We start from the raw sequence: 11,634 nt of genomic DNA on the forward strand, positions 1-11,634 counted from the left end.
GGACTGGTTGGACCAGTAGTGGACTGGTATTGCTATTGTTGGTCCAGTTGTGCCACTCTCCAGCCTCCACTGGTGGCTGGCAGGAGGTGGAGGAGCAGGACCATGCCATGGGCAGGGCTCCAAAAGGATCTTCAAAGCACAAGAGGGGCCACTTCTCATACCTGCACTTGAGGGCTCTCACCCTGTGAGGGTAAATATAAAAATATATTTATTTATAGAAATATAGATATAAATATATGTATTCAAATGTCATATAAATACAAATAAATTTATTAATAGTAAAATAATTTAAGATCACAAATAAGAAAGTAGCTCTGGGCTTTGAGTAATTGCCTCTTCACATTGATTTCTGTATCTAGAAATTGATTTAATGTTGCTGTCTGTGTAATTATCTTTTCAAGACATCTCTGTATCTGCAATTGCTTTAAATGCTGATGTGCCCTGCTGCCCACCCCAACTCCCCTCACAGCCTCTACCTGGAGGGCTTGTGGGTGGTGGGGGGCTGAGTGACCCATGGGTGGTGGGGGGGTGTATGCTGAGAGACCCAGGGGTGCTGGGGGGGTATATTCCTGGGTGATTTGGGGGTGCTATGTGCTGAGTGACCCATCAGTAGTGGGGGGGTATATTCCTGGGTGATTTGAGGGTGCTATATGCTGAGTGACCCATCAGTACTGGGGGGGTATTCCTGGGTGATTTGGGGGTGCTATATGCTGAGTGACCCATCAGTACTGGGGGGTATATTCCTGGGTGATTTGGGGGTGCTATGTGCTGAGTGACCCATCAGTACTGGGGGGTATATTCCTGGGTGATTTGGGGGTGCTATGTGCTGAGTGACCCATCAGTACTGGGGGGGTATTCCTGGGTGATTTGGGGGTGCTATGTGCTGAGTGACCCATCAGTACTGGGGGGGTATTCCTGGGTGATTTGGGGGTGCTATATGCTGAGTGACCCATCAGTACTGGGGGTATATTCCTGGGTGATTTGGGGGTGCTATATGCTGAGTGACCCATAAGTACTGGGGGGGTATTCCTGGGTGATTTGGGGGTGCTATATGCTGAGTGACCCATCAGTACTGGGGGTATATTCCTGGGTGATTTGGGGGTGCTATATGCTGAGTGACCCATCAGTACTGGGGGGGTATATTCCTGGGTGATTTGGGGGTGCTATATGCTGAGTGACCCATCAGTACTGGGAGTATTCCTGGGTGATTTGGGGGTGCTATATGCTGAGTGACCCATGGGTGTTGGGGGGGTGTATGCTGAGTGACCCATCAGTACCGGGGGGGTATTCCTGGGTGATTTGGGGGTGCTATATGCTGAGAGACCCATGGGTGTTGGGGGGGTATTCCTGGGTGATTTGGGGGTGCTATATGCTGAGTGACCCATCAGTACTGGGGGGGTATATTCCTGGGTGATTTGGGGGTGCTATATGCTGAGTGACCCATCAGTACTGGGGGGGTATTCCTGGGTGATTTGGGGGTGCTATATGCTGAGTGACCCATGGGTGCTGGGTGGGGGTCTATGGTTCCCATGGGGCTGGATATGGTGTGCTCCTTCCTCCCATGGCCCTTAGGGTTGGGGTGATGGAGGGGACTGTTGGTGGCATGCTGTAGTCAGGAGGGTGCCCACGGTGCTGGGTGTGACCGTGTCACCCTCTCTCTGCCTTGGCAGGTGTATGAGAGTGGCAGCAACGTGGACCAGTTTGTCACCCGCTTCCTGCTGAAGGAGACAGCGAACCAGACCCAGTCACTGCTGAGCTCGGTGGAGAGTGCTGTGGATGCCATAGATGAGCAAACCAACCCCACCAGGTCTGCAGCACCTCCTGTCTTCCCCTCAGCATCCTGGCTGAGTGTGGTGCAGGGGGTGGAGGGGAGGCAGAGGATGTGGGATGAGGGAAAATGCAGCAGACGGTGTGCAGGAGCAGAGGAGTGGAGCGAGCAGGTGCTTTTCCCTTTGACTCCCCAGCTTCCTGAGAGATCTCCAGGCTTTCTCTGTCCATCCTGCAGCCCTGAGGGCCCCGCTCTGTCTCTCCACCCTCCTGGAGATTGGGATGCAAATGGGGCTCAGGGGTGTGGGGGAAGAATTCTGGGGCCAGGGCTGGAGGCTGCTGGGTGCACGGGGCTGCTTCTCTAAAGCCATCGGTCCCATCCAGGATGAAACATGGGCACCATGGCACAGGGGTTGGGTCTGGGGTGTGCTGGGTACAGCCCACAGCAGGCAGCTCCCCGTGCTGGCAATGGTGTCCCTCCTGCTGGCACATCCAGTGGGTGAAATCCTCTGTAGAGGTGAAAGGTGCTCATCCACAAGGGACTGGGACCACTGCCTTAAGGTCACCCATGGAGGAGACTGTCCCCATCCCAGGAGCCTGGCACATCCTACCAAGCTTGTGGGAGATGGAGGAAATGGTTTCAAGGTTTCTCAAGTGCTGCCAGGACTAGAATATGAAGGATATCCAGCTGCATAGCCCAAACCTCAGCTCAGCCCCCCCTTGGTGTCGCAGTGTTACCCGGCCATTATTGGCTGTAACCAGGACAGGTTGCCACGGAAACCATTTATCAGATGCTCCTCTAGTGAATCCTCCTGCTATCCCTGTAAATCAGGAGGCCCCAGGATGCTCAGGAGGATGCCTTGGCTTCCCAGAGCCATGGGCAGGCAGAGGGTACCAAGGTAGGTGGAGTGAAAAGCCCAGCTCCATGCTGGGACACCACGGGGCTGACGTGCCCAAAAGCCTCATTGCAGCCAGGTCTTGGCATTTGGTTTTAAATAACAGGAGCAGTTGCCTCCTAGACTAGCAGCAGTGCTCTGGTGTCACCTTTAGTGCTCTTCTTGCTTCCTTATCTCTTACACCCTTATCTCAGGGGTGTTCTCTGGCAGTAGATCTGCTCATCATGTCCCATATGCATGGTCAAGGCCACACTGGCTGATTTTGGGGATTAACAGCAGCTCAGACTTTGTTCCCTCAGCACCAAAGGAGCCAGATGAAATTGCCCAGGGTAGCTGGGGAGAGAGGATACCTGGCTTCTGGGCTCTAGAGGGAGAGAGGTGACTGAGAAGGGACAGGGGGGCAGGGATGATGCTCCATCAGCTTGCAGCCAGCACAGAGCTGTTCCTGCTGGAAGGATACTCTGGAGACCCTTTGAGCAGCTCAGCTTCCCCCCCCTCTGCATCTCAAGGTTTCCCATTGGTGGAGAAGGAAGGAAAAAAGAGAGCCATCCTCTCCCAAAACCCATTCCCATCTTGCAGCACATGGATGGCAACTGCAAACCCTGGTGAGGATAGGGGGTCTTAGCAAATGGCCTGGGGCCTGGGTGGAGGCACCACCGAGGAGCTGGGGCTGGGTGATCATCAGTGTCTCAGGGATAAGTACATGGCCAGAACCATCTGACTACTCCCCGTGGTGGGTGATGCTAAGGATGGGCATGGTGCCAGCACTGTTGCTCTCCGAGGGGGCTGGGAGCCAAAAGTGATGATCCAAGGCTGGCTCTCTGGGGTGGCTAACTCTGTGCTGTCTGTGCCTGGCTCTGACTTCCCTGACAGCCTGGTTGCTCTCTGGTTGCAGGCACTGCCCTGGCAAGGTTGGCCACGGCCTGATGGACACCTGGTATGACAGTCCCGTGCCCAGCTATTCTCCCACCAGCTGGATGGTGTCTAGGGAGCATGGGAAGAGCTTCCAGAGTGGTAAGTGATGTCAGCCTGGAGTGGCTCAGGGAAGGAACAAGCTGGAGGCTCCTGGTGGGTGCCCATGGAAGCCCTCATCCCATCACTGCCTCCTGGCTCTGCACAGGTTCCCCTGACACCAAGGTAGAAGGACTGGAGGGGCAGATCAACAGGCTGGCTGAGCTGATTGGCAGGCTGGAGGACAAGGTGAGGACCAGTTTCCACATGGGGGGTAGTCCCTTGGGTGTCCCAACACCATCACCTCCCTGCCTTTGTTGGGATGAGGGTGATTGAGAGGTGGCCATGCCCATCCATCCCTGGGCCATGCACGGGTTGCTGGTGGTGGATGCTGCATCTGAGGAGCTGATAGCAGTCACTGGGTGTGGAAATGATTAACTGTGAGTTTATTTAAATGAGAAAAAGCCCTAAGGAAGAAGGCCACATCTTTTGCAGAGGCAGTCTCACTCCATCTAGGGACTGAAGTTGAAAATGTTGCAGTGCTGGAGGAATCTCTGAAGTCCTCCTGGTTTGCACTTTCAGGGCAGAAGGAGACAGGGGAAGGGTGGTGGGGGCCGGATGTGGGGGCAGAGAGGTGCTGTAAAGACTGAAGGCAGAAAAACATCAGTGAAGGGAGGGGTAACCCTGCTCCTGCTGCCCCAGGTATGCTTCAGAGACCAGGGTTATAAAAGCTTTTGGGCTCATATGAGGACAGGGTTGTCTCTGGGACACCGGGAGCTTTTACAGAGGGTCCTGACAGGAGGGATGGAAGGTGCGTGGGGCTCTTGGAGCCATCCCCCGCAGAGAAAGGGGCCCAGCTCGCCATGCTCAGCACTGGGGACAGAAACCCGCTGGCCTGGGAGGCTCAGGCAGACCCAGCCCACCCCCTCTCCCTCTCCTTCCCTCCCCTTTTTCCCAGACGGTGTGGTTTGACCTGCATCAGCGGCTGTCGGACAGCGAGACCACGGCTCACACGGTGAGGGTCCCGCCCCCCCCCCCCCCCCCCGGGGGTGCTGGGGCTGCCCCCGCAGCCTTGGCATCGGGCTTAGGGGGGCTGAGGTGGGGTTTGCGGGGTGTCTGTGGCCGTGCTTTCGGACTCTGACGTGCTGCTGTGTTTGGGGGCCCTTCAGTACCTCCTCCTGGTGCGGGACGAGATGACAGTGTCACACAAGCACCTGGGCGAGTTCTGCAGCTCCCTGAAGCAGTACCTGAAGAGCGTGGCCGGGGAGAGGGACTGCTTCCAGTGGGTACCACGGCAAATGGGGGGGGCTCAGGGTGGGGTGCTACAAACACAGGGCGTCCAACTGCCCTCATTGCAAGGCCATGCCCCCCACAAAGTGGCAGAACAGCCAATCTTTGGGGTGTAGTGATGCTGGGCTACCCCTCTGGGGGTGGGTGGGGGGGGTGTTCCCCCATTCAGGATGGTGGGGCTGGGGTCAGCCCTTGGTGGCTCATCCTGTGGCTGCCAAAGGGAGAGGGATGCCCCATGGTTCGGGGCTCACCCTGTTCCCCCCTCTCCATCCCACCAGTGTCACCGCGGTGAAGCTGCCTGATGGGGTCACCTTCATTGTCTATGAGTTCTGGGAAACTGAGGAGGACTGGAAGAGGTAGGGAAGGGCAGAGGGGACAAAAGCTCATTTCTGGGGGGCGTACTTGGGCTTGGAGGGGTGTCAGAGCTGCCAAGCCCCAAGCTCTTTCCCCTGCTAGGGGGTGAAGATCTGTCCTGGGGCTGCCACTGTAAAGGGGACAGGGGGCTTGACAGGTTTCTGTGGGATGACCAGCCCTGGGTCACCTGGGGCATGAGGGGTGGGAGCTCTCACTCTCCTGATTCATGGCAGGGTGCTTTGCCCAAGGATTGCTGACACCTAACCCCTACCTGAGCCAACAGGGTTGGGAGGGGGGGGAAGGATGGTCATATCAGGGGAGGCTGTCATCCATTCTGTCCCACCCTGCAGGCACCTGCAGAGTGCCACCTGCAAGGACTTCCAGCATGTCAAGGTAGACACACTGAGCCAGCCTGAGGCCATCTCCAGTGTGGCTGTGCCAGGTAGGAGGGCAGCTGCCTCAGAGGGTGGAGGACCGGGATCCCAGGGCTGCTAGCACAGCTCCCACTGTGGGGCAGCAGGGGTGGGCAGGGAGCACAGGGTGGGAGTAGTGCAGTGGTCTGGGAGGGACTGGGATGGGGTTTGTTAGGGTGATGTGGGGCTGGGCAGTGGTGACCCTCTGCTGCTGTCCCCCCAACAGCTGCCTGGTGCACCCTGAGCCGAGAGTGACTGTCAGTGCCGGGGGCCCCACAAGCACCCGTCCCTGCTGTGGGGTGGCCGTGACCCCCTGTGTGGCTGGGAGGGTGGGAGGTGTTGGTGTGACCTGTCTGCTGTGAAGGAAACCCCCTGTGAATCCCCAGCACCCCACAGAGTGTGTCACCCCCCCAGCTACCCCACCATCTGGATTACCTCTCCCTAGAGTGGGGTCATCTCAGGGGGAAGGGGGAGGTGTTTGCCAAGGAGGGGCTGGCAGGGACTGGGGGGGGACATCCCCCAGGCACGGGCAGGCGTGGAGTGGGGGAGGCAGGATGAAGGCAGCCACATGATCCAAAGAAGAGGGTAGGGGGGGTTAATGAAGGGTGGGAGTGGGAGGCTGGAGTCTCCCTTGGGGTGGAGGGGGGTAGATGGGGGGTCCCTTCTGGTTCTCAGAACCACCTGGGGAGGGGATGGGGGATACTGAGGCCATGCCTGCTGCAGCATATATATATTTATGTGCCTGCAGGGACAGGAATCTGTGTCCCTGGTGGAGTGGGCAAGAGGGGGACAAAGTAGAGGCATCCCTTTTCCCAGGGTACCCCTTAGTCCTGCGAGGTGCAGGTGGTCCTGCAGGGTTTCCTTCACGTGGTGTGATGGCAGTGGGTGCTTTGCAGGTCACGGGGTGGCTGTCCCCTCCCTCCTCCTGGGGTCAGTCTGTCAGTCTGTCCAGTCCCTTGCCCGTCCCCTGTCCCCTGTTTATTAGCTGCTGTACAACAGGGAGGGTGATGCCAAATAAAGCCACCATGGGATCCAGCTGTGTTGCTGTGTCTGGGGAGGCCACGGGGGGGTAATGGGGCTGTGGAGAGAGGGACCAGGGGGGTGGGGGGGCCACAGTGGGTGCACGGTGGGTGTTCCAGGGGAGGTAGCTCAGCTCAGCAGCCCCAGCACGGCCAGGGCAGCACTCTGCCCGCAGATGAAGGCACCCCCAAGCACAGAGAGGACACCCCAGGCGATGAGTGCAGCCCTGCAGGGACATGAGCAGAGGGGTGGTGGGACAGAGCCAGCCCTCCAGAACACACCACCACCAGCCCTCTGCAGGATCTCAGCCTCCTCTGCCATATTCCTTTGCATCACTCCCAGCAGCCGAAGACCCCAGTGGTGTCCCCTCCAGCTTGGCCCCAGTGCCCACTGCAACAACACATAAAACATGGTCAAAAGCCAAGCAGCCACTGCCACAGGACCGTCCCCAGCTCTGTCCATGCCCTGCACCCTCATCATGGGGTCACAGCCCCCCTCCAGCCCCCTGTGCCTGCTCGTTCCACACAGCCCTGTAGCAACAGCCGCCCCAGCTACACCCCCCAGCTCCATCCCAGGCCTTCTACCTGTGGGTCTGTACCCCCCTCCCTCCCCTTACCCAGGCACACACCCCCCCCCCCCGCCCACCTCAGCCAAACCCTGAGCCCCTGGGACGCAGCACTCACCCCCAGACCCCACTGCTGTTCCATCGTGGGGCTGTCAGCATTAGGCACCTTCCCGAGCTGCCCTGGCAGGCTGGGACTGTCCCCTCGCTGTCCCCATTGCCCCAGCTCTTGTCGTTCCCTCTCCTCATCATGGCTCTTCCAGGCTCATGCTCTGGTGGATCTCCCTGAAGGACACCTCCAAGTCCTTGTTGCCCACTAAGGTGCCCCTGCTTGCCTCCTGCCTTGGCCCCCAAGTGCTTCTGCACCCTGGGGGCACCCACACCCCTGCCCAGAGAGCCACAGACCCCCACCCCAGGACCCAAAGGTCCTGGAGTGATCCTCCTGGCCAGCATGGGGGATAGGATCCCCCCCCCCCTCCCCACACACCCCCATCACCTCCATCCTCACTAAGATTCCCTCTCTGGCCAGGAACAGTGATGGGGATGCAACCTCCTGGCACACCAGACAGCTGCCTACCCTGGGGCATGGTGCCCCTCTGAGCCTCCTCTGAAAGCTGCCCCAGTGTTTCCAAACCCTACAGCTTTCCTTCCATTACAGCCACCATCCCCCGGGCCCCTCCTGGGTACCCAGGTGTACCCCCAATACCCAGGCATGTCCCTCCATACCCCCCCTTCAGTCCCCATGTCCCATGGTGAGTGCTGCTGCTTCAATGGCTACAGGTGCCCCAAGTCCCCCTTCTCATGGGGAAGCCACCTTGGCCAGGAGTCCCCCCCTCCGCCTTCCCCCCAGGGACCCCACTCAGGCTGTGGGTTATGGGATGCCACACCTGCCTCCCCCAGCCCACAGACACTCACTTTTTGCGTGGCCCAAGGATGTGGGTCCCAGTCATGCACACCAGGCACAGTCCTGCCACCAACGCAGAGGCTCAGCCCCACCACAACATTCTTCACCCCAGCCCCACCACAGAGCCCCCCCCAAGCACATGCTGAAACAAGGCCAGGAGGAGCAGCTCCCTCCACCCACAGGGATGCTCTTGGCACAGGTGAGCCCTTCCCTCCCTCCCACTGCTTGTGCTCACCTGGGAAGATGAAGATGAAGAAGGCGCTGATGCCCCCAATAAGCTCAATGACCTTGCCAATGTCGGGGACAAAGAGGGCAATGCAGAGCGTGGTGGCCATCCAGGCTACTGTCAGTGCCACCCGGCTCCATCGCTCACCTGTGTCGGGCACTGCCACTGCCCCACGCTTGGGGGTCACCCACATGTCCCTCACCACCGACCTGGAGGGGTGGAAGGGTGATGGCACCTGGCAGGCCCCTACGCCTCGGGGGGGACACCCAGCTTGCCACCCCGCCTCACCTGCCCAGCAGCACCACGATGGGGTAGATGGTGATGATGGAGATGCTGAAGAGCAGGCGGGCAACGATGACAACTGGGTCGTTCCCTGGGTAGGACATCAGGATGTCAGCTGCCACAGCCTTGCCGAAGGTTAGGTAGCCATAGAATCCTGCTGACAGGGAGGGGAGGGTGGGTGGCAGCAGCCCCCAGGAAGGGGACAGCCATTCTGGGAGCTGCAGGAACAGGGCAAGGAGAGAGTGGAGGGCTGCAGCTGGCAGGTTACCAGTGAGGGAGTAGATGAGCAGGCAGATGAGCATGGAGAGCACGGAGACAGTGACCCAGTGAGTGAAGCTCTGGTTGCGCATGCTGCTGTAGATGGCCACACAGGCCTCGTGGCACTGCAAGGCACAGGGGGGACAACACTCCAGCTGTGTGCATGGGCAACCTCTCCTCCTCCTTAACTCCTTCCCTCTGGGATGTGAGCACCTTCTGCTCTCCCCAGTCCCCATGGGCTCGTCTCTCGCCCTGCAGCCACCTCTGGTGACAGCCATTCACTCTGACCCCAGCAAGGGGTGATGTGCCATGGTCTGGGATGCCAGAGGAGCACCACCCTGGCAGCCAGGGATGGTGGGACCAAGGTAACCTACCTGGAAACCAAAGCAGATCGTGGGGATGACACTGAAGACAGATGCCCAGGAGGAGGCCCTGTGACACAAGAGGAGGAAACAGAGAGGACCTTAGTGGCATCAGCTGTGAAGCCCGGATGTCACCACGCACACCTCCCTCCCAGTGACTGTGGAAGATGGGAACTGCTGGGGTAAAAGCTGGGTCTGGGGGCTGCCACCCACCCACTGCATCTCCGGTGCTATTCCCAGATCAATCCCTGACCCGGGGCCACCCCTTGCACCACCCCCAGCCTTGCCCCGTTGCCACAGCTGATGCCAGGGGAGATGGGGCAAGAGGGACGTGATGCTGACTCCTCCTACCTGGAGGGCTGGGGGGGTTCGGGCAGGCCCAGTTTCTCTGCCTGCAGGTAGTATTTCAGGATGATTACCAGGGTGAGGTAGCAGGCAGCCAGCGTGCCCAGGATGCTGCCAGGACAGGGGAGAGGGTCAGCAGACAGACACCCCCCCCCCCTCACCCCCCCACCCTCCCACCCCCCCAGGTAGCTGGGAGGAAAAGGGGGGGCCCTGTGCCCCCCCCCAAGGACCCAGGAGGAGGTGGCTGGGGGTCTCCAGGGGTGGGCCAGGAGTACCTGGAGTACTTCTGGAAGCCAATCTCCTTGGGGACAGAGAGAGGGAAGATGACAACGACACAGAGAGCTGAGAGGGTGAAGCGCTGGTCCACATACCAGGGTGGTGGCAAAGGAGCCCCACTCAGTGTCCCATTGGAGTACAGGGAGTCACACACTGCAGGGGAGTAGCAGGGGGGGGGGGCTCAGCTGTGCCCCAAAAGGTCATCCAAGGGGATGGGGATTATCACATCATGTCAAGGCCAGGGAGCCCCAAGTCCTCAGGGGTCCCAAGAAAAGCCCCAGCCCACATGGGACCAACTGCCCCTCACTCCTGGGCACCACTGGCCCTGAACAAGCCCCAAGGGTGGAGGAGAGCTAGAACTCACATTTCTCCAGCTGGTCACCCACCACCCTGAGGAGGGCCACAGAGATCATGAAGAGATTGAGAAGAAAGCAGACCTCGCAGAGTTTCCCTGCTGCTGTCCCACACACGGCCCGGATGACCCCCTGGTAGGTGGGCTGGGAGCTGAGGGCCGCCGCATAGCCCAGCACCACCAGCCCACTCACCAGAAATACCAGCGAGCCCTGTGGAAGCAGAACCCACCAAGAAGCACCATACTGATCCTCTGTCACATCCCAGACCCAGGGGGACCCAGCAGGGACAGGACACCAGGTCACTGGCCAAGTTGCCTTGTGGTCCCAGCTCCCCCAGCTCAGCTAGAGGATGGAGAAACAGCCCTAAGTGATCCTTTGGGTTCAGATTTGAGGTTTTGGGGCATATAGGGGACCACCAGCCAATTTTACTTCAGGCTGAGCTAAAACTCAGCTGGAAGTAAAGCTTCAGATGCAAAAAGCATTTCCAGGGTGGCTTTTACAGCCCCCCCCCGGCTATTCTCCCTTGCAGCCTAGGTCCGAACACGATGGGCAAAGGGGGTGTCCCTGCCAGACCCCCCAAACACCGGAGCAGGCGCACCCCTCTCTTCTTTCACCCCTTTCCCCGGGTGGGCAGGTGTTTCAGCATCCCTAAAGGGCTGATTCTGCCCCGCAGCCCCTCGCCCCCATCCCCACAGCCCGGATCCCGTTCCCACCCACCCACCCGCCCTTACCAGCTCCACCAGGAGGGCGGGGACGGCACCGCCGGCCCTGCCGAAGGCCCAGGGGAAGCTCAGCAGCCCGGCACCCAGCGCCGATTTCAGCATGATGAACACGGCACCGGCGGATGAAAGCCCGGAGCTGGCCGCCGCCGGCAGCAGGGGCCGGACCTCGCCCGTCGTTCGCTCCATCCCGCCGCCTCCCGGCAGGGCTTTGGGCCGGGTTGGGAAGGGAAACCGGACCACACCATTCCCCCCCACCCAAGCCCCCTCCCCCGCCCTTCCGTCGGGCCCCGCGGGGGGGCGGACGCGGGGGCTCCGCGGACCCTCCGCCCCCCCGGGAGGAGTGGGCAGCGGGGAACGGGACAGGAGCCGGCCGTGGGAACCCCACCTTCTACCGCCCCGAAGATCGCCCAAGGGAAGCCCCGACTTCACCCCATCGCGGTTAGGGTGCCGGGGAGGGGGGCATCGCCTTGGAGAGAGCGTGGGGACCACGAGTCGTGCGTTCCCCTGGCCCTCGCCCCACTGCCCGTGAGCATCCCCAAGGACCCAGTCTCACAGGAGCACAGCACAGACCAGGGGAAACTCCGCAGCCCCAGAAGCTCCCAGCACGGGATTCCAGCTGGGAAGGTTGGGGTCTCCCTGTTCCTGCTGGGCTG

General features: G+C 60.0%; 2 protein-coding genes across 3 annotated transcripts in view; one reads left to right on the forward strand and one right to left on the reverse strand.

The window, feature by feature from the left end:
• The window catches only part of NECAB2 (N-terminal EF-hand calcium binding protein 2), a 65,336-nt gene extending 58,630 nt beyond the window's left edge, over window positions 1-6,706 (forward strand). Inside the window, exons 6-13 of one of the 2 annotated variants that reach the window (XM_071757032.1) lie at window positions 1,671-1,807; window positions 3,559-3,677; window positions 3,784-3,863; window positions 4,573-4,629; window positions 4,784-4,896; window positions 5,183-5,260; window positions 5,609-5,700; window positions 5,898-6,706. In XM_071757032.1, the coding sequence (XP_071613133.1) occupies window positions 1,671-1,807; window positions 3,559-3,677; window positions 3,784-3,863; window positions 4,573-4,629; window positions 4,784-4,896; window positions 5,183-5,260; window positions 5,609-5,700; window positions 5,898-5,926 (705 nt within the window). In that variant the 3' untranslated portion in view covers window positions 5,927-6,706. The remainder of the gene's footprint in view (window positions 1-1,670; window positions 1,808-3,558; window positions 3,678-3,783; window positions 3,864-4,572; window positions 4,630-4,783; window positions 4,897-5,182; window positions 5,261-5,608; window positions 5,701-5,897) is intronic. The other variant, XM_071757033.1, reaches the window with a different exon arrangement.
• Window positions 6,676-11,173, reverse strand: SLC38A8 (solute carrier family 38 member 8). Its single transcript, XM_071757116.1, has 11 exons — window positions 10,991-11,173; window positions 10,271-10,469; window positions 9,906-10,059; window positions 9,637-9,741; window positions 9,298-9,355; window positions 8,934-9,048; window positions 8,672-8,819; window positions 8,393-8,592; window positions 8,169-8,220; window positions 7,388-7,620; window positions 6,676-7,275 (listed from the first exon to the last, which is right to left on the reverse strand). Exons 1-11 carry the CDS (start codon window positions 11,165-11,167, stop codon window positions 6,821-6,823), a joined length of 1,896 nt encoding a protein of 631 aa, XP_071613217.1. The 5' UTR covers window positions 11,168-11,173; the 3' UTR covers window positions 6,676-6,820.
• Window positions 11,174-11,634: the final 461 nt, after the last annotated feature.

Source organism: Heliangelus exortis, chromosome 13 (assembly GCF_036169615.1).
Source record: "Heliangelus exortis chromosome 13, bHelExo1.hap1, whole genome shotgun sequence".
In the NCBI taxonomy this organism is placed as follows: Eukaryota; Metazoa; Chordata; class Aves; order Apodiformes; family Trochilidae; genus Heliangelus; species Heliangelus exortis.